This window comes from Achroia grisella, unplaced genomic scaffold, assembly GCF_030625045.1.
Source record: "Achroia grisella isolate CSIRO2021 unplaced genomic scaffold, CSIRO_AGI_Agris_v1 utg4131, whole genome shotgun sequence".
In the NCBI taxonomy this organism is placed as follows: domain Eukaryota; kingdom Metazoa; phylum Arthropoda; class Insecta; order Lepidoptera; family Pyralidae; genus Achroia; species Achroia grisella.
The window spans coordinates 52,151-78,035 of NW_026712847.1; the positions used below are offsets into that span (position 1 = coordinate 52,151).

The window sequence follows — 25,885 nt, forward strand, 5'->3', positions numbered from 1 at the left end:
CAGTGTAACAAAAATAATAGAGAACAGGAAATAGCCGAGATTATTAACATAAAGTTAATTACTCTGTAGTAAAGAAGTGTGTTGTCTGTCAGTCAGTTCAGTTACTCAGTCACCAATTGACATTTATTCACTAATTCTTGTCTTGTTTTAACCCTAATTGTACGAATTTCTAAAAAAAAGTAGAAAATTCTTTTCTTTTTAATTGTAATATAGTGAATTTTATTACAGTGCTACTTGTTTTATAATTTTTAGTGTTTAAAATAATTAGAATTCGGTTAGAGTGTGTTTACAACCATTTCACTATGTCTTTATCTACTATTGGCGTCCATATAGGAATCATAACAATTTTTATTACGTATTTGCTATTATTTGCCAATATTCCAGTAGAAGCAAGGGAGAATGAAGTTGAGAGTATTACAAAAATTGGTCAAGGAGTAGGCCATATCATGAATATTTATTATTGGTAAGTATAAATTGGTCTCACATTTAAGGATATTATACCAGACATCAAGTACAGTTGGATAGCTATGGATAGCTGTTATACAAAAAGTAGCTACACATTGAATATATCAATTGATTTTATAACAAATTAACCATCAGCAGTAGTCCCTGTAGTATGTATAGGACCTCACAGTCACTGCTTCATTCACATAGCTCTTCTTATTATCGTGACATTGACTTGTTATTATAATATATTGTTATTACTAATTTAATATATTCAGATATAAATGTTTTAAAACATTGTAGATAAGTGGCCATTCAGTGACACTAATAAAAAATTGGGCCTTATTATAGTTCTCAATGTATTTTTTTGAATACATATATTGATGACCTTAATGATGTAATAGTTAGGCACACTTCAACTGGTTGTGAGTTCAATTCCTCACACAATACAAACATTTATACTCATAAGTATGATTGTATTTGTCTGGGTGTTTATATAAAAAAATTGTATATATGTTGTCCAGTACCTATAACACAAGCTCTGCTTAACTTAGGATTAATTGCTACTGCCTGACAATTCACAGAGCACCATCCATATATCAAGACAATTCCTGAATTATTATTACTGTATAAACTTGGTTCTGGTACAAATATTAACTTTGAATGTATTCTTTTATCAAACCATATGTAAATTTTCACTTCGAATACTTCAAATGTATTGATGACATATTAAATGTCAGGTCAACTGGGCATTGCCTATCTGCCTGTTCACATTTACACTAAATTAAATAGTATATATCTAGTCTAAATTAATTTAATTTAAATAGTATGTTAAAACCTATTTTATGCCTGATTCTCTGATCTTGTCATTGCTAAAAACCATTTAATTATACTTAACAAACACTCATTTTGTTTATTGGAAATATTTTTATTTCCAATAAACACAGGTTGACCTCCACCAAGTTAGCCTTAAAAGCATTTGTAAATCATTTCCTAATGAATTCATCACTTGACATTAGACTAGAAACACCAACTGCATACTCATACTATCACTTTCCAGCTACCAGTGTATACAAATTCAAAAGAGTATACCCATTCATCAAACAAAATTGATTGCAAACTTATGTTTCCATCATCATCAATTCCAGCTGCCATACAAAATGCAATGTAAACTTATAGAGCAAGAGCCCACAACGGCCAAATGTGTGTCTTATTAGTAAATGTGAAAGTTCTTGTATGTGTGTCCCCAACGCAGGTAAGAATGATCCCCAAACATGAAACCTGGATCGTGGTTCCTTTGGCAGGTAACAGGCAACAAAGGTGTAAACAATTTCATATCAAATTCGTTATTTTAAGAAACATGAATTGATGAATTACACATTTACTAATAAGACGTAAGTTTGGCCGTTGTGGGCTCTTGGACTATTAGTTTCATATGTAGGGTGAGATTAGGTGGTGAAATTACAGGATAAATAATTTAAGGGGGTATTCTAGTGTAGAGCAGTGAATTATAGGTCATTTTTAAAATGTAAAAAAAGCAATAAATATTTTTACTGTACATTTTTTTATCACCTGTTTATTAATATTATTAAAATACAAAAAATAAATTAAAACAAAAAAGGTTAAAATTTTAATAAACTGGCAGCTGATGAAGTGGGGAGTCTCAAAAAATTGGCACCTAAGTCTTGTCATGATTCCAACTAGGGTTCATGATTTCTCGAGCTTTTCAATTTCTCGGGTCTCGAGAATTCTCGAGCTTAATTTCTCGGGTCTTCTCGGGTTGTCGAGAAATTTACATTTACGTACGTTTTCTCATATTATTTGGTTCCAATAACGTCAAAAATCTCAGTGGTTTCATTTGAGACGAAAACCACTGCATTTTTTGTTAAATATTAAATATAAAATTTAACTATAAAATTAATTATAAAACTTTTATTGTTATATATTATACATATTATGAATATGCAATATTTTTTTTTAAATACTGAAATATATTAGCTTTGTCGTACTGGCCACTTTGATCTTAAATATCTCCTCATTGGTTAGAAATTTCAATTTCAAATTTATACGGCTATTCACTCATGTATTTGTTTTTCAAAAACCGTAATACATATGCGTGGTTTTTTCTTTGGGTCACTCAGCTTACAAAATGGAAAACTTAAAATATCGCGTCATTTACAAGTACGAGTATGAGTTCCGCCGACTAGTGCTGCAGAAACGGCTCGAAGGATTAATGATGTGTATGGTGGTGCTGTCGCAAAACAAAACACAATGCATTTTTGGTTGGAACGTTTTTGTTCTGGAAATTTCGAACCTGCAAAACAATCCCCGTGGGCGGCTGGAGCCCAAGGTTGGTAATGAAGAATTGAAGGCTATTGTGATAGCAGATCCATCGCAAACCACGTCCGAGTTAGTTGCAGGTTGCGGTTTAGTTACAAAACTGTATTAGTCCACTTGTAGCAAATTGGGAGGGTGAAAAAGCTTGAAAGGTGGGTCCCTCATGAATTGAGTGGACAATTCGCGTTTTGATCGACAAACGCGCGTAGACTGCTGCATTACATTAGTCAACCGGCATAATAATAAAGGGATTTTAAATCGAATCATTACCTGTGATGATGTGGATCTTGTATGATAATTGGAAACGCTCATCGCAATGGCTGAACCCTGGCAAACCAACCAAATCCTGCCCCAAGCGAAAATTGACCCCAAAAAAGTTACTTGCGAGCGTTTAGTGGGCTAGTTCCGGTGTTGTTCACTTCAGCTTTCTTAAATCTGGCCAGATGATTACGGCAGATGTGTTTTGTCAGCAAGCAGAAACCATAATGGAAAAGCTAGCTGCTAAACAACCGAAGGTGGTCAATCGCCGTAGGCTACTGCTGCTTCAGGACAACGCTAGACCACACACTGCACAACTGACATTTACCAAATTAGAAGAGGTTCAATTGTAATGTCTAAGACTTTACAATTGGTCCCCGGTTCTTGCTCCAACAGATTACCATTTTTTTCGAAATTTGGATAACTCTGATTGGGAAAAAATTCAAATCCGATGGGTCCAAAGTCCAAAGATTTTATTGATATGTCCAAATGTTCCCGTTCAAATGTTTTTTTTTTTCAGTAAAGAGATCTATGAGATGGCAAAAGTGCATAAATAGCAATGGTACATAGTTTGATTAAATAAACATGTTATATTTTGAAAAAAAAAAAATACCTCAGGTTACTCCCTTACAAAACACCACTTTCATATGTTAGGACCTAATATTATTCAGACTTATATTTATAATGACAGCACCATTTTTGGCTGGTTATTTAGAAAAAATCTACCTTAAACTTGTAAACAAAAATAGTTTCTGTAAAATAAAAAAAAATACATGAAAGAAAACCTTAATATCTTGTATTATTGCGCCGCCACGCAATACAACAAACGGCATTTTAATTTCTATATAGGTACTTGATTTCTCGAGTTCTCGACTTTTCTCGAGCTTAATTTCCCGGGAACAAAACCCAGCGATTTCCCGGGAATTCTCGACCCGAGAATTCCCGGGAATGAACCCTAATTCCAACCCTCCTAGTCATCTAAAATAATAAAAAAAAAGATTATTAATCTGCAATGATGTCACAATCGCACGAACTAGCGATAAGTAAAAAAAAATTTTTGGACAAAATGGCGACTGAAAAAAAAAGTGATTTTTTTTACTGTTTTTTTGAGTTGATCGAATTTTTTAACAATAGTAAAAATTGGAATTTGGGGATGTGGCTAGTTCGGGCTACAGATAGATCTATAAACAAAACTCTCTGAAAATTTCAAGTGAATCGGTCCAGTAGAACTCGAGAAATCGTGGCAAGAGTACTGAAAAAGTCTGTTCTGACAAAAACGCATTTAAAGTTTCGCGTGAAGTTTTTCGCTGTCAAAGTCATAAAATGATATGTTATCCTTACTTTTATTTAATCTGCCATTCCTGCCATTCTCTCTTCCAATCGAGCAGTTCTAGCCTCCTTTGAAGCGTTGGTTGTACGTATTTCAGATCGTTCAATCCGGGCGTTGTCTCGTCTCACAGCAAATGAATGAGTTTCTCGCCCAATTTGCATTCCCATAAGGGTCATCATTTTTAAAATCGGAAAGAAACCTTCATTGAATATGCAAACAGCAATAAATGTTGCTATTTCAATTACCTGAGGTCCGGAATGAATATGTTTCGGCGCGAAAGTCCAAATCAACGAGTTTCGAGACTCATTATTGTTCTGAGTTTCTGAGCCTAAACATCGAGTTAATAATTCATCTGACGATAAACTGTCATAAATTGGTCTATTAATTTTTAAGACTTCATTACACAGAGGAACATTATCATGCTGAAACTCCTCTTCGATACCCTCAGATGCAGCTTTTTGCCACGCACACCAACTCTCCGCACCAGGTGGGCAATACGTATGCTGTGGATTTTCGTCTGTGGAGCTATTATGATAATAAGTAGCCAAAACTGCATTTTTCATGTCTTCAACAGAGTCTGAGTGCCGACGAATTGCTAAGCCATAATACAAAGACAATTTATTTATAATTTTATCTGTTAATTTGCCCTCTCCTTTACCACCAATGCCTTTATTGTCTCTTTTCGCTTTCCGTAGCCTTGCACCCATTCTTTTTTGCACATGTCCTACACATCTTCTATGGATTCAGGTAGACGGAGAAACCCTAATGCTTTTTGTCCAATTAGGAGACCGGGTCAGTAAAATGCCTATATCTCCGAAAATAATTCAAATTTTCAAAAATCCTCTCGTACTCATATTCTTAGATAGTTAAACTTTGAAAATATGAAAAAAAAAATTGATTTTTTTTTTAATTCTACACTAGAATACGATATTAAAGATAAGAGAGTGACATATTAATTCTTTGGAACGGCAATGCATATATCACAGGATAATGTGATGTCATTACTCATGTATATATGTTATGGTCACCACTTACCGTCAGTTAATTTGGTCTAAAGTCAAGTCTAAATTTACCAAGTCAGTATATCTCTTAAAGTAGACATAGTTGTGTAGATGTTCAGTCTTACTAGCAGCAATCAATTTATTCTTAAAATCATTTAGGTCTAGTATAATAATAATAAAAATATTTCTTTACAGTTATTCCTGTGGATACAGAAAAGTTTTTGAAGATTATGCTGGTATAATACAGCAGAAGTACCCAGAGATATCTGTAATAGGTGCAAATTATGATCCACCTGGCTTAAATATGTACTTATCAAGAATGATTGTAAGTAGATTAAGTATTAATAGATGGAATAAATAAATAATAAGTAAAATATGAAGGTCACCTATAGAGTAAATTTAGAGTTCTTCACCAGTTTTCTTAAATTAAATTATAGACTAATTTGTTATAAGATGTCTTACTTGACCAATTTTAATCATTTAAATATTTGAGTTCTGGTCACCTACATCAATTATATTATTAGATGATTACATTATGATCAAAAACAAGACTCCAAATTAATACTTTATGAACTCGGAGTCTTGTTCTTGATCATGTTGCTATCACTGTTGTGGTGAATGTATATATGGAACTGCTATATAATTGGAATTTGATGGGAATAATTGAATCCAATAATCAATCCAACTATAAAAATTATTAAATAAAATAGTAAATATTCTTTAGCCATCATATAAAAAGGAACTGTGTGCCCTATATAAATGCAACTCCATCTCAGGCATCCTATCTAATAGGGAATTGGATATTGTATGATGAAGGTTACATTTGTTTTGAAATTTCTAAGCATAGTATTATTTCTTGAATTTGGTTAGAGAGCTTCTCACTATTCTAAACCACCAATGTCTACAGTATTTAATGTAATATGTTTCCTGGAAAATTATATACTGTAAAAGTACTTTCAATTCTCTAAGTGGCATACATTTAGAACACCTTTAATATAAAATTATATATAACAATCATACTAATTTTATAAAAACCAAAGTATGTCTGTATTTTTACTAAATGGCGGTGTATATTTTAATATATTTTCCTTTATCAAATTAGATATAATTTTGTGTAATAAAAACTCTTATAAGCGCGTAATAATGATGAATGTTACCGACCCTTATTTTCGTTTATTTCCCTTCGATTGTTTAATATATCTATTCCATTCGAATTTTCTGTACTACATATGAAGAAATAGAAATAATCTTTTTTTTTTCAAGTAAACTTCAATAGTCATATTTTTAACCAATCTCAATTGAACTTATGTATTGTTTGTAGTTTGCAAATTGTTATTTAGCAGTCAAAATATTTTTATAATCAAGGGAAAACTTATATTTAGTTTAGGTGTTTTAGAAACTTTCAGAATAATGGTCAGGCTTGACTTAAAATATATTTTTATTTTGTTACAGGGACTAGGCAAAATGATACTAATCATGTGCATATTGAGTGGAGTTAATATATTTGCATGGTTAAACAAGCCCCAACCGTCATGGTGGAGTTGGTGCTTAGAAAATAAAATCTATGCTTGTATGATGATGTTCTTCTTAGCGAATATGATAGAAGGACAGTTAGTGTCCTCTGGAGCATTTGAGATATCACTCAATAATATACCGCTTTGGTCGAAACTGGAAACTGGAAGAATTCCGCAACCGCCAGAATTATTTCAAATAATTGATAATACTTTACAATTTTCTAAAATAGATATACCAAATAATAACTTGGTCCAATAATGTGTACATTTTATTATGTATTTATCAGTATAAAGTTACAATAAAACTAGTTATTTTATTACAAATAGGGGCTGTGGTTTACTTTAAATCTTAATCTGGTAAGTTATGGGGATGAACATTGTAGCATTTACTATATTTGCATAGTTAAAGAGTCATTCAATCTTATCACTAGTAGATACACTATTGTTTGCCAAATATTATAATAATATTAAAGTCATAAATTGCAAGGCAGTGCCGAATTATTACAGTCTACAGTACTTCTATTTTACAACAGATCAGACGGATTGTTTAATTATTTTTATTTATAAAAGTCTATTATAAGTAAACAAAAAAGTACATATAAATATTTAAAATTGTATGAATACAGTTTTATTAGTAAAAAAATGTCTACAATTGAAATAACACACTAAACTACATAACACAATAATTACGAAAGTATAGTTTGGCTTAAATTTGTGATCAATATTAGTCGCGGCACCTATCGATTCTTTTTGTTTTATTTTAGGAATAATACTGGTCTAATCTACATGTTAATGTTAACTAAATATGGTTGTACTGGAACAAAACAAGTAGATGTCGAGTGGTACTTGGTAAAAGACTTACATGCTATATGCTCGCAACAAACGACGAAATACATATTACATTATAACATTACTTGGAGGAGTGTGCTCCTTCGTTACTGGGAACACTATATACTCAGATTCTGTGATTAGATTGATCTAACTGTAAAATATTACTGAAATAGTAATAAAAATTATTACTGATATAGTAGTAAAAACACAGCATTGCTAAATTTATAATCGTCTTCATAACTGCAGATATTTCGCTGTCATTGATTTTAACAGGATAATAAAGTACACATAAGCTTTTTTTAGATATCTAATTCTCTTTTTACGTCAAACTTGGTAATAATTAATAAACCGGTGCATGAATAATATCGGTTTTTATTTTGTAAATTTAGTAGTATATTTTTATATCTCACTAAGCCGTTAGGAAGGTCGAAATAGCAACAAATTATGGGCCTGGGTATTGTGCCTGACAAATCCAAGAAACATACACAATAAAATACTCTTGGAAATGTTCTTTTTATTTTTAAAATAATAAAACATCCATGAAATTCGACCTCTCTGAATTCCACCATTTTTCCACGTTTCAATACAATAACAGCAGCATCACACAGCATATATCGCGGAAATGACGTCGCGTTTTGTTTCAATAAATTATAAGGATTAAAGAAAAATGGTGATGCTTTTTTCTAATTTGAGTTTTCCATTGCATACTTTGCACTTTTAATAACAATATTAATCCAATAATTAATATTTATATAGAAGAATAAAATTCTAAGAAGACCAAATAGCAGTGAAAGTAGCATTTTCATTTCTTTGGGATGAAATAGCAAATTGTGTGACAAGTTTCATTCTTCAGCTCCGTATATTCTCCTATTATGCTATTACCAAATATAGTAAATGTTTGTTTTACGCATCTCCTTAGCATTTTTGATCAATGAATAACATTATACATAAAGGATTATAATTTAGTTCGTCAGTTACCTTTAGGATGAAAATTATATTATGCATTTATAAAAATATGTTCATATTGTGGCTTACAAATCATTATTATATAGTTAATGCCAAGTTCAAAATAATTGTACTCTGACAAAAATGAACAAATAACAAGTCATATTAAAAATGCATTTTCAATATTTTTTGGTTTAGAAACTTGTATTTTGTGAAACAATTTTAATTAAATATTAGAACAAATATTATTTTAAATTTCCTTACATTAAAAATAACTTATAAAATAATGTATTATAATAAGACTAGATATAAATAAGTCAGGAACCTGTATAAGACTAAAACATAATTAAAATGGTAATAGCTGTTTATAGTTACATACACAGTGATTACACTATCAGTTTCCTGCTGTATGCAGTCATAAAAATATTCATTTTGCAAATAATACTGTTTCGCCACTAGTAAATTCTAAACCGACCTGCCCGCATACTATATCAATACGCTGTTCTACATGAAACAATACATATGATGTGACTAACATGGACATTAAGAAAGTTTTATCGCATCATAAACAAGTCTTACAAGATTACATCATCCATCACGTGATCGTGCATCGACATTAGTGATATGTGGATATTCTCTTTTAATAAACAAAGACGGTGAAGTATCAAATCTGTAATCGCACTCTCAATGGTAGTCGCAGTGCGATAACTTTGTGCCAAAAATAGTCGTGCGATGAGAATATAGAATAGGAAATATTTTTAAAGCATTAACTACTAAGTAACTAGACAGGACAAAATTCCATCGAGTCCTTAGTATGGTGCGCAGCAACAGCAGTCAGTGTGGCGGGTCGAGTGCAGCGTGGCACATGGGGCACGAGTGACGCAGCACGAGCTCGTGGGGCATCGCGCGCGCCCCGCACGTGGCGCAGCGCCACGCGACCGCGCCCCCCGCCACTCCCGCGACCCCTGCGCCCAGCGCGCGCCCCGACACCGCGCACCCCGCCACTATCGCACCGCATCCCGAACAACTCGGTGACCTGTCAGCGACTACATATTTATTATCTAATAATATTAGGCACAGCGCTATTATCGTAGTCAAACTACAATTATAATCAATATTTAGCGATTAATGTTCTTTTCTATAAATATAGCGTAATAAGATACAACCTCCACATTGTGTGGTGCATATAACGTTTTTTTGTCATTAGTCTATTGCGACTAGCATATAGAGGTCTAGCGGTTTAGCACACCGTCGTATTTCCGTTGGTCGCGGGTTCGATTCCTCGCATAGTACAAAGATTTGTATTCATGAGTATGATTGTCTGGGTGTTTCCTATGTATATTATGTAGGAATAGGAAACACCGGAAAGACAGTTACACAAAAGTTATTTCTATGTGGCTGCAAAAACGATTGCTCATCTCATCCCATGTAGCTGGAACACGTTTTAAAACAATAACATTTGTACATTTCATGCATGCATGTCTGCTTTCACCATAAGATTTTTTATTTTCTGTAATACGGTACAATAAATAAAGAAATTACTCACCATTCGGATATAGAGGCTTGGCAGTTTGAACAATCAATTTTATTTCCTTTTGCATCTGTAGGTTTACATCTTGTAAAAATTTCTATCGCCAAATTCTCAAAAGTAAAAGGCTGCAACAAGTATTGTTTTTATAATTACACATAACAATAATAATAATGATGATAATGAGATTTTTTTTTGGAAGATAATGATAATAATCTTTATTTGTCTCAAACAAAAACTTTTCACACAATACAACTGTTGCCCATACAATAATATAATTTAAAACTAATGAATGAGACAAAACGGTCTATAACTCAGTGAGGGCACCCTCTTTGCTATTCTGTTATAGCCTTTATCAGTAAAATAATACAATATGAGATCAACGACGACAATAGCATATTAAGTTTTAAACTACAACTAACAAAGTAAACATAGAAATTGACAATGACAAGATTACAAACTAATAAGATTGGACAATAAAAAACTTAAATATATATAATCTAAACATTATTCAGGATTAGTTACAACATTACATAAAAACTAAGAATTATTCAGCATTATTTTATCATATATACCATCAGATGCAGACTTTTGCGCGTACACACACATATCAACACAACTTAGTAGATTACAATACTACGAAACGAGGGATTGTTCTTGCAGCAACCACTTGCTACATTTGCGCCTAAATATTGGTAAGGATAAAATCAGTGATGAACGAACTGGCGGGGGCAAGTCGTTCCAAATTTTTGCTGCAGCATACTTACACACAACTTAATACTTAACAACCCCTAGTTCTTGTGAGCTTTATGAAAGGTTTAGAAAACTGATGATATATGTCTCTGAGGGAGTCTATTTTAGATTTATAAACACTAGTTTTTAGATATAAATATGAAATGATTAAAAAATGTGATGATATATATATATAGAGGATATTAAGAGAAAATTATTAGTTTTATATTGCTTACATCTATGGCTTCAAGTTTTATAAAGGCTTTTGAACACAGATTAAATGCTCGAGCTCGAATAGCAATGGCTGCTATAGTACACCAGGCCTGAAAAAATGCAATTAAACATAGTTCATATTACCTATAATTAAAATATATATTGTAAAGTAACCTTTTAACAACTAATTTACATTTAAAATCTAGACATGCGGTAGCGTGTCAAGCCGAGTTTCAAGTAACTGGCGAGCAGCACCGTGTGTATATTTACACGAACCATTTGGAGCCACTTTTGACCCCCTCATAACTCAAAATCTTTCACATAAACCTGTCAAATTTGGTTCATATATTGAGACTTGCGAGATAAATATGTGTTCCAAATTTCATAAACATATCTCAAACGGTTATTTAGATATTAACGTCCAAATATCGTCATTTTTATCACTGATCAACTATAGATCAAAATTATAACCCACTTCCAGATGACCTAGGAAGTTCAAATTTGCCATGCAGATAGGTAATTAGGTGAATATAAAGGAAAAAATCTGAAACTGGTAAATTGTTATCATTTTATTATAATTTTTCACTTTAATTGATTCTATTTCAACTTATATTGGCCGAATACTAAAATTCTATGAAAACGTCGATAGCCAAAATGAACATTGATCCCTGGCAAAAATAGCTCATCTTGTACTGGACGGACTGTAATATTGTATGAAGTTTACGTTAACCCCTTCTGTGTAAATATACACTCGGTGCTGCTCGCCAGTTACTTGAAACTCGGCTTGACACGCTACCGCGTGTCTAGATAAAACAAGAATGAACAACACGCGGCCCGTGAGCCGCTAGCAACCCATAAACATTTACATATATGTAGCCCGAGCATTTCTATATTTTTTTTTACTTTTTCCCATCAATATATTGCGATAAAATGAATTATAATAAAATGTAACAAGAAACACAAAAAAATGTTTGAATTTAGTATGTACCTACTGCATATACTAAAGCTAATTTTTTTTACGGGTTACTTGTAAGATTCTTGTTCAAACATGCAATACGATCGTTTGTATTAAAATTTGTATAGGAGTCTTTACTTTTTGTAAATGTTACATTTCTTTATTCTACTGTTTATTATAAATAAAGTTTGTATATAATTAATAGACATTAATTTTTGTGCGAGCCGCAAAAATAATTTATATAAATGATGTGGAGAGTGATCTTGAATACCTCCCCTGCGATAGATCCCCCGTCCAATTCGGGGATCGATATTACGGCGGCCTGAGCCGAGGTTCGAACCCCTAGCGGTGCCCTCATACTAAAGTCGTATCCGTCAGGCGGGAGATTGCCTTCAGCCGTTCCATAAATCCTTCCGCGGGTTTGGAGTGCCAACTGGAATTACCCGCTATCGTCTGGTGAAGCTGTGAAGGCCAGCTGCGAACATCAGCATTTTTTTTTTATAACACAGGGGACAAACGAGCTTGCGGCTCACTTGATGGTAAGTGATTACCGCCGCCCATGAGCACCCGCAACACCAGGGGAATTGCAAGTACGTTGTCGGCCTTTTAAAAAGGAATAAGCACTTTTCTTGAAGGTTTCAATATCGTATCGGTTCGGAAATACCATTGCTGGAAGGTGATTCCATAATGTGGTTGTGCGAGGCAAAAAGTTTCTAGAAAACCGCACGGTGGAAGACCGCCATTTATCCAGATGATCAGGATGGTATTTCAGTTTCTGGCGGGTGGTACGGTGGTGAAACTCAGCAGCTGGTATTAATCCGAACAATTCGTCAGAACACTCCCCGTGATATATGCGGTAGAAAATGCACAGAGATGCAATGTCACGCCGCAAAGCCAATGGGTCGAGTCTGTCATATAGACGTTGATTACCAATGATTCTGGCTGCTCGGTTCTGAATGCGGTTAAATGGAAGTAGTTGGTATTGTGGTGCTCCCGCCCAGAGGTGAGAACAGTATTCCATGTGCGGCCGGATCTGCGCCTTGTATAATTGCAAGCGATGGGCCGCCGTGAAATACCATCTCACTCTACTGAGCACACCAAGCTTTTTTGAGGCTATTTTAGCCTTGTCCTCCAAATGACCGCAAAACTGACCGTCACTGGATATATCAACGCCAAGGACCTCGAGATTTGGCTTCACATCAAGGAGAGTGTCTTGAAACTGAGGAGATACGATAAATGGATTCTTTTTAGCGGTAAACGCGCAAACTTGTGTCTTCTTGGGGTTGAATTGAACACAATTTTCCTGACCCCAAACCGAAACTTGATGGAGTGAAGTTTCGATTTCGGACACAAGTTTGTTCCGGTACTCTATAACTTTTGCCTGCGACATATTAGCATGGCCGCTGTACAAGGCATCTCCGGTACTGTCATCCGCATAGCAATAAATGTTGTTGATTTGTAACATGTCATTGATATGCAGAAGGAACAGAGTCGGAGATAGCACACATCCTTGTGGAACACCAGCATTCACAGAGTGAGGGTCGGAGCAAGCACCATCGAAAACGATCTTGATGCTCCGATCTGCGAGAAAGCTGGCGACCCATTTGCATAACTTCGCAGGCAACCCGAAGGATGGTAGCTTTGAAAGAAGAGCTTTGTGCCAAACACGATCAAAGGCCTTCGCAATATCCAGACTAACAGATAGGGCCTCCCCCTTACTCTCAATAACCTCTGCCCATCGATGTGTCAAATACACTAGAAGATCACCAGCTGAGCGACCCTGGCGAAAGCCATACTGACGATCAGAAATCAACTGGTTCACTTCTAGGTATCGTAGGAGTTGACGGTTGACAATCGACTCCATTGTCTTTGAAAATAAGAAGGTGATGGCTATGGGCCTATAGTTAGCTGGATCTAAGCGATCTCCCTTCTTAGGGATCGGATGAACCAAAGCCGTCTTCCAAAGTTTCGGGACTACACCTGTAGAGTAGCAGTACCGGAGCCAACTCAGGTGCACACGTCCTGAGCACAATAGCAGGAATACCGTCAGGCCCACTCGACTTGTGGATATCAAGGGAGAAAAGAGACTTACGTACCAGCTTTTGGGTAAATTTTACCTCTTGCATAAAAGTCTCACACCGCGAGATGACCGGCGGTGATTGCTTCCTATCGTCCAGTGTCGAGTTGGATGCAAAAAGAGACCCAAGGAGATCGGCCTTCTCTTTAGCATGTTGGGCCAACGAGTTATCCTCTCTGCGCAGTGGTGGAAAAGATGGCTGACAGAAATTTCCCTGAGCAGCTTTGGCAAGAGACCAAAAAGCCCGGGATCCAGATGGAAGACTGTTTAGTCTCTTACCAATTCTACTGATGTGCTCCGACTTTGCTGTGGCAATAACTCTTTTGAAGGACCTGGAAGCGGAGTTATACTTCCTTTTATGGGCACTGGTATCTGGATCACTCGACTTCACAGCTGCAATCCAGGCACGGAAGCATTCCTGCTTATGGCGAAACGCCGATCTACAGGATCCGCCATACCAGGACTGAGATCTACCACCGACAGGTACCTGGGAATTTGGAATAAATATCTCCATTCCCTGAAGTACCACATCGGTGACAGATTCAGCTATTACATCAGGATCGTCCAGTGCGAAGCAAACTCGCCTCCATGGGTAAGATGCAAAAAAACTTCGCATCTCATCCCAATCTGCCGACTTAAAATGCCAAACACGACGTCGACCAGTAGATCGCGGCAAAGAAGGACGCGTGAGAGGCACTTCGCTCCGTATCAGACAATGATCAGAGGATCCCAATGGGGCTTCCACAGAGATCTGATATCCGTCCGTGTATAAGTTTGTTATTTTATATAGAAGCTTTAGTACTCGAGCTACATACTAGATGGCGCTGTGTTAAAAGTAGACGTCGATATGGTTTCGTTGTATTACTGTGTACATATAGTACGCCATTTTGTAAAAATAAAACCCTTTTTAAGTTCAGCAATCCAACATCGCTGGTTGTTTTATTTATTCACACCAGAGGACGCTGTAGTAGTCCAGAGTTTAGTGTTGGGTTGTACATTTTTTTGGTCCAAATTCGAGCCGCATGCCGATCTTCCCCAGTATTAAGTGGTAATATGGCGGAAGATAGAACCTAGTAGGGGCAGTGGTTCGCTACTCGGTTTACAATCGGAGGACATCGGAGTTGCTAAGCGCTCAAGGAGTGAGCGAGACAGCAGATCTGACGACGGCGTTGGAGTGAGAGGTCAGAGGCGAGCCAACGACGTCACGGTAACCTTGAAATGTCACATGGTGTGACAAGCGCAAGTGCAGTTGCAGTAATATTGTTGTGGTGTGAGTGAAACGGAAAATATTGTGAGTACATTTAAATTTATTTACGGAAGTTACGCGAAATTGAACTTTCTATTTGAGAAAAAATAAGGTTGGAAGTTATATGGACAATAATAATTTAGAAAATAATTATTATATAACATTTAGTAAAATTTGTAACACTTTTAATAGTTTTAAGAAAAGAGTTGATACGGAGAACCTATGTCTGATTTTTTATTTATTACGTTCTAACACTTGTAAAATTCTTAACTGTAAAACTGAATTTAGAGTAGTTTATAGTTTGAATTTTAATTTATATAGTAATATGTCAGAAACATAAAATAATTTGCTGAGTATGAACATTTAGGAACTTAGTACAATTATTTTCATTTGTATTTTTTACGTAAAAATTGGCCTTAGTATATTTTTATAGTTTGAATTTTCAATTGAATAGTAATAAACCTACATAGAATAAATTGTTAAGTTTATAAATTTAGGGACATTTCTTTATTTGTTTTAGAATATTTTTTATAGTTTCGATTTTCAATTGTGTAGTAGTATACCGCGAACATATAATAATTTGCTAAGTTTAAAAATTTAGGAACTTAGTACAATTTAAAACTTATATTTTTTACTTTCAAATTGAACTTAGAATATTTTATAGTTTGAGTTTTCATTTGTGTACTAGTATATCGGTGACATAGAATAATTTACTAAGTATAAAGGTTTAGAGACTTAGTACAATTCTTGTTACTTTTAACTCTTTAAAATATAATTGTAATTTCTGTAATTAAATAAGATGGAAGGTTTATTGAATTGTCAAAGAGACAATTTTAATAGAATATCAAAGGCACAAATTAACTTTAAAAAATCTCCGAAAGACCGAATAACGGAGTCATATGTAGAAACTAAACTGGATAATATAGAACAGTTGTGGGTTGAGTTTCTCACTACACATCAGCAAATACTTAAGGATTATAAGTGGGAAGATGTACAACGTACTTTTTATGTTAAAGATGAAATATATGACAAAACTGAAGAAATATTTTCTGATTATAAAAGCACACTTAAAAGATATTTAAAAAGTTTTAATGAAAATAAAATTAGTAGTGGTGATAAAGATTCTGGTTCTTCTAAAGCAGGCAATGGGTCCTCTTCTGCGGTAAAACTTCCGAAAATAATTATTCCGCAATTTTCAGGAAAATATACGGAGTGGTATTCCTTCAGGGATTTGTTTATTTCTTTGGTTCATTCTAATAATTCAATAGATGATGTACAGAAGTTACATTATTTAAAGGGGCATTTGACCGGAGAAGCGGAGCAATTAATTAGACATGTTCCGATTACTTCTGCAAACTATATACAGTGTTGGCAACAGTTAGAGAATAGGTACAATAACAAGCGATATTTGGCAAATTGTATTTTAAAAAGATTGTTTAGCCAAAGATCATTAGGTAATGAATCCGCATCAGTTTTAAAAGAATTACTAGATACTACAACTGATTGTATACACGCGTTAAAAAATTTGAATATAGATGTTAGCACATGGGATATTATTATAATACACATTATAAATTATAAACTAGATCAGGAAACACGCAAACAATGGGAATTGAAAATATCAGCTGAGAATTCAAATGAACTACCCACTTTCAATCAATTTTCAGAATTTCTTCAAAGTAGATTTCGGGCTTTAGAATGTATAGAACCAAAACAGCGATCTTCAATTCCTAGTAGCGGGTCTTATCTTAAAACTAAAACTTGTATGCACGTGGCTAAAATAAATTGTGAATTCTGTTCGGAAACGCATAAATTATGTTTCTGCAAAAAATTCGCAAAATTAGATTATACTCACCGTTATGAATTTGTAGCTAAAAATAGTTTGTGTTTCAATTGTCTTGGAGGCAACCACTCTGCCAAGTTCTGCCAGAGTACTACTATTTGTAAAGTTTGTAAACGTAGGCATCACTCTCTCTTACATCCACAGAAAAGGGACCATTTAGAAATTTCAGGTTCTGGTAATTCAACAAATAAAGTCGAAAGTAAAGATAAAAAAGTAGATATAGATAGTGGGGAAACAACTAGTAATATAGTTTCATGTTTTTCTGCTGGTCAAACTGCAGTTCATAGTCAAGTATTGCTTGCCACCGCACTCGTTCAAGCTGATACTCAAAACGGGGAGAGTCGGGTTATAAGGGCGTTACTGGATCAAGGTTCACAAGCATCCTTCATCACAGAAGCGACTGCTCAATATTTGGGGGTAAAGAAAATTCCAGTACAGGGAACGATATCTGGTCTAGAAGGAAATAAAAATGTAACTGCCAAATATATGGTCCAGCTGAAGATACGCTCACGCATCAAACCTGAAATAATTATCATGGTGCAAGCATATGTACTGCAAACAATTACTACTTTTCTACCAAATAAGAAAGTAGTTGAATTGGACTGGTTGGATTTAAATGAAATACAACTTGCAGATCCTCAATATCACACTCCAAACAAAATCCATATTTTGTTGGGAGCTGAGATATATGGACAGATTATTGAAGATGGGGTTAAAAGAGGACCTCATGGTACACTAGTGGCACAAGCTACGTCGCTAGGATGGATACTTTCTGGTACAATAAAGGAAGCATCATTTAGATCAGTAACTAATGTTACAGCCTTGCATTTATGTACGCATGAGAATGATTACCTTAAAAAATTTTGGGAAATTGAAAGTGATCCTTATACTTTAAAACGAATCTTGACAGAAGAAGAAATACTCTGTGAACAACTATATAAAGAAACTACAAAACGAGACAGTGAGGGACGATATATTGTCAAACTCCCATTTAAGTCTGAAAATCTGCAATATATTAACGGAAACTCGAGAGATATAGCTACAAAACGATTGAAGAGATTAATGGTGAAATTAAATAGAGATGAGACACTGAAAGAAAAGTATACAGAGATTATAAAGGAGTACTTACATCTAGAGCACATGGAAAGGATACCAGAAACAGAAAAAGAAAATAGATTAAGTTTCTACTTACCTCATCATGCAGTGATAAATAATGCCAAAGATACAACAAAGGTTCGCGTAGTATTCGATGCTTCTGCAAAAAATGAATATGGTGTATCATTAAACGAGTTATTAATGATAGGGCCAACACTTCAGCCAGAGTTGCGCCATTTAATCATGCGGTGGAGAATATATAAGATATGTTTAGCTGCTGATATCAACAAAATGTATCGGCAAATTAAGGTGTACGAACAAGATGCAGAATATCAGCGAGTACTATGGGGAGATAATGAAAATGGAACAATTGAAGATTATAGATTAAAAAGACTTACCTTTGGTACGGCTGCTGCTCCTTATCTAGCTGTAAGGACACTGCAACAAGTTGCATTAGATGAAGGCGATAATTGTCCAAGTGTAGTTCAAAGAGTAAAAAACGACTTCTACATGGATGATCTTCTGACAGGCTGTGATACTGTTGAAGAAGGTGTTATTATTTATCAAGAAATGAATCAACTATTACAAAAAGGTGGATTTCAACTGCAAAAATGGATGACTAACAGTGAAGATTTGTTAAATGAAATAAAGCAGGGAAATGAACATGCACAGGAAGGGTTGAAGATAAAGTTAGATGAAGTAGTTAAACTTTTAGGACTTACCTGGAATCGTTCAGCAGATACCTTTCAATATTCGGTGAATCTTCCTCCGGTGTCTGGACCTGTAACAAAAAGAAAGATTATCTCAGAAATAGCAAGATTATTTGATCCGCTGGGTTGGGCAGCCCCTAGCGTGATTATAGCAAAGGTATTAATTCAGAAGCTTTGGATCTTGGGAATAGATTGGGATGATGAAGTTCCAAATAATATAATTAATGAGTGGCATACTTACCGCACAGGCTTGTCGGAGCTAACAAAAATTAACATACCGAGATGGTTCGGAACTAAATTCACATCTTCACGAGTCGAGTTACATGGCTTCTCAGATGCGTCGAAGATAGCATATTCAGCAGCCGTTTATATACGATTAACAGACGAACATGGTAATATCCATGTCACTTTGGTTTCTGCTAAGACCAAAGTCGCGCCAATCAAACAAATTTCAGTCCCTAGATTGGAATTGTGTGGTGCCGTATTGGTGACACGTCTTTTGGTCGAGGTAGCTGAAGTTTTAGGCATCCCTAAAAAAGACATTCGAGCCTGGACTGACTCTACGGTGGTTTTAGCGTGGCTTAATAGCCATCCAAGTAAATGGCAAACCTTTGTTGCCAATAGAGTGTCCGAGATCTTGTCAACTTTAGATTCTCAACAATGGGCACATATAACATCAGGTCAGAATCCTGCCGATTGTGCGTCCCGAGGTGTTAGTCCATCAGATCTATGGCAAAATACAATGTGGTTTAACGGACCGGAGTTTTTACATAAACATGAGGTGCATTACAATAAACCAAAGGATATTGCAACACATTTAGAAGAAAGTAAAGTACACCTAACAGTCACTGAAACTACACTTTGGGATCGATACAATTCATTGACAAGATTAATTCGAGTAATATCATACTGTAAACGTTTTTTAAATCTACGTACCGGACAACAGCGACAGAGTACTACTTTTCTTTCAACACAGGAATTGGCGGGTGCTTTAAAAACTTGCATAAAAATTTGCCAAAAACAAAATTTCCATGAAGAAATAGCTCAGATTAATAAAAATATAGAGTACAGTACAGTTAAGGGTCCGCTGAAATCGTTAAATCCGTTTATTGATAGTTCTGGAGTTTTACGAGTAGGTGGGCGACTTGAAAAATCACAACTCAATTTAGATGCTAAACACCCTATATTATTGCCAAAAAATTCACCATTTACAAAACTTATTATTGCTGATGCGCATACGAAAACTTTGCATGGAGGACCACAACTTATGTTGTCCTTTATTGGGACTAAATATTATATTTTGAGTGCGAAATATTTAGTTAAAGCCTATGTTCGCAAGTGTGTTAAATGTATTCGCTACTCTGCAACTACTTCTACTCAATTAATGGGTCAATTACCTACAGCTAGAGTATCTCCAGGAAGACCCTTTCAGTGTAGTGGTGTTGACTATGCAGGTCCTGTGAATGTTAAAACTACAAAGGGTCGCGGTTATCATTCTACAAAAGGATATATTTGTCTATTCATATGTATGGCCACTAAGGCGATACATCTTGAGTTGGTTGGAGACCTTACCACACAAGGGTTTTTGGCGGCTTTTAGACGTTTTGTTGCTCGCAGAGGTTTATGTACAGATATTTGGAGCGATAATGGAACAAATTTTGTTGGCGCCTCGCGCGAATTACGAACTTTGTTCGCTTCTGAGAATAAAAAAATTTCAACAGAGGTAGCCGAAATTCTAGCCACACAAGGTACTACGTGGCATTTTATACCACCACGCTCTCCTAATTTTGGAGGGTTATGGGAAGCCGGGATAAAATCTACCAAATTTCATCTAAGGCGAATAGTTGGAGATTTAATTTTAACTTACGAGGAATTGTCCACAACTTTAGCACAAATAGAAGCGTGCTTAAATTCACGTCCACTATCCAGAATAGACTCAGAACAGGATACAATAAATGTTTTGACACCAGGGCATTTCCTCATCGGAGGACCATTACTAGCTCCTACAGATTACAACTTTGAAAGGTCCAACATATCTAATCTTCGTAGGTGGCAGTTGGTTCAAAGATTGACGCAAGATTTTTGGAGGCGTTGGTCTCAAGAATACCTTACACGGTTTCTTCATCGGTATAGGTGGTCACATCAAAAACCAGAACCTGACGTTGGGGATGTAGTTTTAGTAAAAGAAGAGGACTTACCTCCTTGTCGATGGTTGCTCGGGAGAGTGGTTGCTAAACATCCAGGCATGGATAACATCACTCGGGTAGTTACTATTAGGAATCAGAATTCACTAATTAAACGCCCCACTTCAAAGTTATGTGTACTACCTATTACAGAGTAAATTGTTATTTTTTTTATAGTGTTAGTGTTGATTTACTCATTTTTAGTTAATTAATTATTTAGTTTATTTTTTTTAAGCCCTACTATCTATAGTTTAGTTGTTTATAATATGTTATTGCCCTACATTTGTTATTACGTATCCATGGTGGGCGGCTCCAAGTGTGAAGGACAAATCATGTCCTTGGTGGGCGGAATGTATAAGTTTGTTATTTTATATAGAAGCTTTAGTACTCGAGCTACATACTAGATGGCGCTGTGTTAAAAGTAGACGTCGATATGGTTTCGTTGTATTACTGTGTACATATAGTACGCCATTTTGTAAAAATAAACCCCTTTTTAAGTTCAGCAATCCAACATCGCTGGTTGTTTTATTTATTCACACCAGAGGACGCTGTAGTAGTCCAGAGTTTAGTGTTGGGTTGTACAGTCCGGATGAGAAGTCAGCAGAAAGTCCAACAGTGAAGGTATATGGTCAACAACATCAAGTATTCGCGTTGGCGAGGATATCAGTTGCGTCAAACCATATGCCAAAGCAAAGCCATGAACAGATCTCCCCGCATAGTCGGTGGTACGTGAACCGAGCCATTCAGCGTGATGGGCGTTAAAGTCACCAAGAATCACGACCTCAGCGGAGGGAATCTGTTGGAGCAAAAAATCTGTAGCCATTTGGACGTGTTCAATGAGTCGGTCAGTTTCGGTGTTACCGCTATGGGACCTGTATAAGCATGCATAGATGCGGGGGTGGTCATCGCAATCTACACGCAACCATAAAGGTCAGTACCTTCAAGTGTACCAAGACGGCGACAGCAAATATCCTCTCTGACATAAGCGCACACACCGGCCCGTGGAATAAAATGGTGTTCCAATCTATATCCAGGGTAGGTCAGGTACGAAATTTCGTCGGGACAGGATATTTGCGTCTCCGTAAGGAAGAGCAAAGCCGGCCTCGCCGTCTCTAGGTGGTGGTGGACGGCGTTGAGATTGGAATGAATTCCCCTGATGTTGCAAAAACTGACTCTGAGCAAGGGAAATGCCGAAGGAGATTTGCTCGGTTTCCTGTTGGCCAAATTGAGCGGAGTATTGCCCACCCCAGAATACGCAGGGCAGCCTGAGTGTGATATCTCAGGGGTGGATTCTCCAGTAACACGGTTACTGGTACCACCCTGGGGTAAAAATCTCTTATATTCCGCTGCCATGGTATGTAAGAAAGGGGTGGGTAGGGGAAGGAAGTAGGAAAGGGATAGGGGGAGGGGGAGGGGCATCCGGAACCTACAGCTCACCATGCGAAACGCGATAACGCTTAACGCCGGTTTTCTGCCGAGGTGTGGTATTTCCCGGTTCGAGCGGCCCAATCGAGCTGAACAACCACGTGTGATCGTACAGCTTGCTCTACCACAACTAAACTAAAATAAACTAAAGCATTAAAGTAGTCCGAAAAGAAAACAGATTAAGGTCCGGGCGCTCAGAGTTTGCGTTTCTGATAAGTCGAGATCGAATGGGCGATGTAACTTTAAACTGACGTACGTACATAGTTTTAAAAAGTCAAACCACAATAAAACTGCGTCAATAAAACCAAAATAAAATTGTACGTCAGTTCAAGTCACATCGCCCATTCGATCCCGGCCTGTCCGAAACGCAAACTGTGAGCGGGCGGACTGTACCTGTGGGTGCTGCGCGGGGTGCAGGTCGGGCACGAGCGCGCACAGCCGGCCGGCGGCGCGCAGCGCGGCGTCGGGGCTCCCCGCGCCGCCCGCCGCCGCCGCCGCCGCCGCCGCCAGCGCCCGCGCCGCGCACGCCCACAGCCAGTGCTGGGCCGAGCCGCGCCCGTAGCTATTTACAGCTAAGCGATTCTTAGCACCTTCTATAATGACCAAACTGTATCTAAGTAATCGCACGATAACCGAATCTACCTATGACCTACCAAAACCAAACTTACCAAAGACGTTTTTCGATTAATAACATTGTTGTGGAAATAACACTTGAAGAATTTCTATGGTAAGAATTATATTTAAAACATTTTATATAAATCTGTTCTAAATGTTTTAGTTATACTTTTCTTATTTTTATTATTAAACGTATCTGAGATCACTGCAAATGTACTATTTAAATTCATATGAATTATTATTTTTGTATGTTTGACAAATATCTAATGCACACGTATAGGTGAATCAGTAAAAAACGTTTTTGGTTTAGTATCTGCTGCTTACACTTCGCAAGTACATAAATACTTTATATTGTTACCTATTAGCCCAAGAGCCCACGACTGCCAGACATACGTCATTTTAATAAACGTGAAAGTTCTTGTATGTGTGTCCCCAACACAGGTAAGAACGATCCCCAAATATGAAACCTGGATCGTGGTTCCTTTGGCAGGTACCAGGTAACAAAGGTGTAAAAAAAATCATACCAAATTCGTTATTTTAAGAAACTCCATATTTTCATATATTGTTCGTAGCACTATTATAACTTGCGCTGCTCATTGCCAGACACGTAGTGTGGTTCCAACCCCCTGCCGGACCCCCCTAAACTATACTATTTTAGAAATAAACTTACGTCATTTTAATAAAGCTGAAATTTATATATATTATTGAGAGTTCTCTCAAACTGAGTTTCCTAAATTGCCAGACAGTTTTCTTGGTTCCTTATCATACCAGACTCATTGAAACCGTATATTGGGTAACAACGGTGTATACAATTTCATATCAAATTCGTTATTTTAAGATGCTCCATTTTTTCACATATTGCTCGTAACAGTATTATAACTTGCTCTGCTCATTGCCAGACCCTTAGTGTGGTTCCAACCCTCCGCCGGACCCCCCTAAACTATACTATTTTGTAAATAAACTTACGTCATTTTAATAAAGCTGAAATTTATATATATTATTGAGAGTTCTCTCAAACTGAGTTTCCTAAATTGCCAGACAGTTTTCTTGGTTCCTTATTCCACCAGAATCATTGAAACCGTATATTGGATAACAACGGTGTATACAATTTCATGTCAAATTCATTATTTTAAGATGCTCCATTTTTTCACATATTGTTCGTAGCATTATTATAACTTGCGCTGCTCATTGCCAGACACGTAGTGTGGTTCCATCCCCCCGCCGGACCCCCCTAAACTATACTATTTTATAAATAAACTTACGTCATTTTAATAAAGCTGAACCTTATATATATTATTGAGAGAACTATTAAACTGAGTTTCCTAAATTGCCAGACAGTTTTCTTGGTTCCTTATCCTACCAAACTCATTGAAACCGTATATTGGGTAACAACGGTGTATACAATTTCATATCAAATTCGTTATTTTAAGATGCTCCATTTTTTCACATATTGCTCGTAACAGTATTATAACTTGCTCTGCTCGTTGCCAGACCCTTAGTGTGGTTCCAACCCCCGCCGGACCCCCCAAACTATACTATTTTGTAAATAAACTTACGTCATTTTAATAAAGCTGAAATTTATATATATTATTGAGAGTTCTCTCAAACTGAGTTTCCTAAATTGCCAGACAGTTTTCTTGGTTCCTTATAATACCAGACTCATTGAAACCGTATATTGGGTAACAACGGTGTATACAATTTCATATCAAATTCGTTATTTTAAGATACTCCATTTTTTCACATATTGCTCGTAACAGTATTATAACTTGCCCTGCTCATTGCCAGACCCTTAGTGTGGTTCCAACCCCCCGCCGGACCCCCCCAAACTATACTATTTTATAAATAAATTTACGTTATTTTAATAAAGCTGTAATTTATATATATTATTGAGAGTTCTCTCAAACTAAGTTTCCTAAATTGCCAGACAGTTTTCTTGGTTACTTATCCTACCAGACTCATTGAAACCGTATATTGGGTAACAACGGTGTATACAATTTCATATCAAATTCGTTATTTTAAGATGCTCCATTTTTTCACATATTGCTCGTAACAGTATTATAACTTGCTCTGCTCATTGCCAGACCCTTAGTGTGGTTCCAACCCCCCGCCGGACCCCCCTAAACTATACTATTTTATAAATAAACTTACGTCATTTTAATAAAGCTGAAATTTATATATATTATTGAGAGTTCTCTCAAACTGAGTTTCCTAAATTGCCAGACAGTTTTCTTGGTTCCTTATCATACCAGACTCATTGAAACCGTATATTGGGTAACAACGGTGTATACAATTTCATATCAAAATCGTTATTTTAAGATGCTCCATTTTTTCACATATTGCTCGTAACAGTATTATAACTTGCTCTGCTCATTGCCAGACCCTTAGTGTGGTTCCAACCCCCCGCCGGACCTCCCCAAACTATACTATTTTATAAATAAACTTACGTCATTTTAATAAAGCTGAACCTTATATATATTATTGAGAGAACTATTAAACTGAGTTTCCTAAATTGCCAGACAGTTTTCTTGGTTCCTTATCATACCAGACTCATTGAAACCGTATATTGGGTAACAACGGTGTATACAATTTCATATCAAAATCGT

The 25,885-nt window shown here is 36.0% G+C and overlaps 2 protein-coding genes across 2 annotated transcripts in view; one reads left to right on the top strand and one right to left on the bottom strand.

Moving 5' to 3' along the window:
* On the top strand, positions 1–7,420 carry LOC131844830 (thioredoxin reductase-like selenoprotein T homolog CG3887). The gene is made up of 3 exons (XM_059193804.1): positions 1–463; positions 5,566–5,695; positions 6,823–7,420. The coding sequence occupies exons 1-3, from the start codon at positions 303–305 to the stop codon at positions 7,141–7,143; spliced, it is 612 nt and encodes a 203-aa protein (XP_059049787.1). The 5' UTR covers positions 1–302; the 3' UTR covers positions 7,144–7,420.
* Positions 7,421–8,299: 879 nt separating this feature from the next.
* LOC131844832 (WD repeat-containing protein 35) overlaps positions 8,300–25,885 on the bottom strand; it is a 33,996-nt gene continuing 16,410 nt past the window's right edge. Inside the window, exons 23-26 of the mRNA XM_059193807.1 lie at positions 23,061–23,260; positions 11,157–11,243; positions 10,207–10,316; positions 8,300–9,696 (exon numbers count right to left, since the gene is read on the bottom strand). Of these exons, the coding sequence (XP_059049790.1) occupies positions 9,495–9,696; positions 10,207–10,316; positions 11,157–11,243; positions 23,061–23,260 (599 nt within the window). The 3' untranslated portion in view covers positions 8,300–9,494. The remainder of the gene's footprint in view (positions 9,697–10,206; positions 10,317–11,156; positions 11,244–23,060; positions 23,261–25,885) is intronic.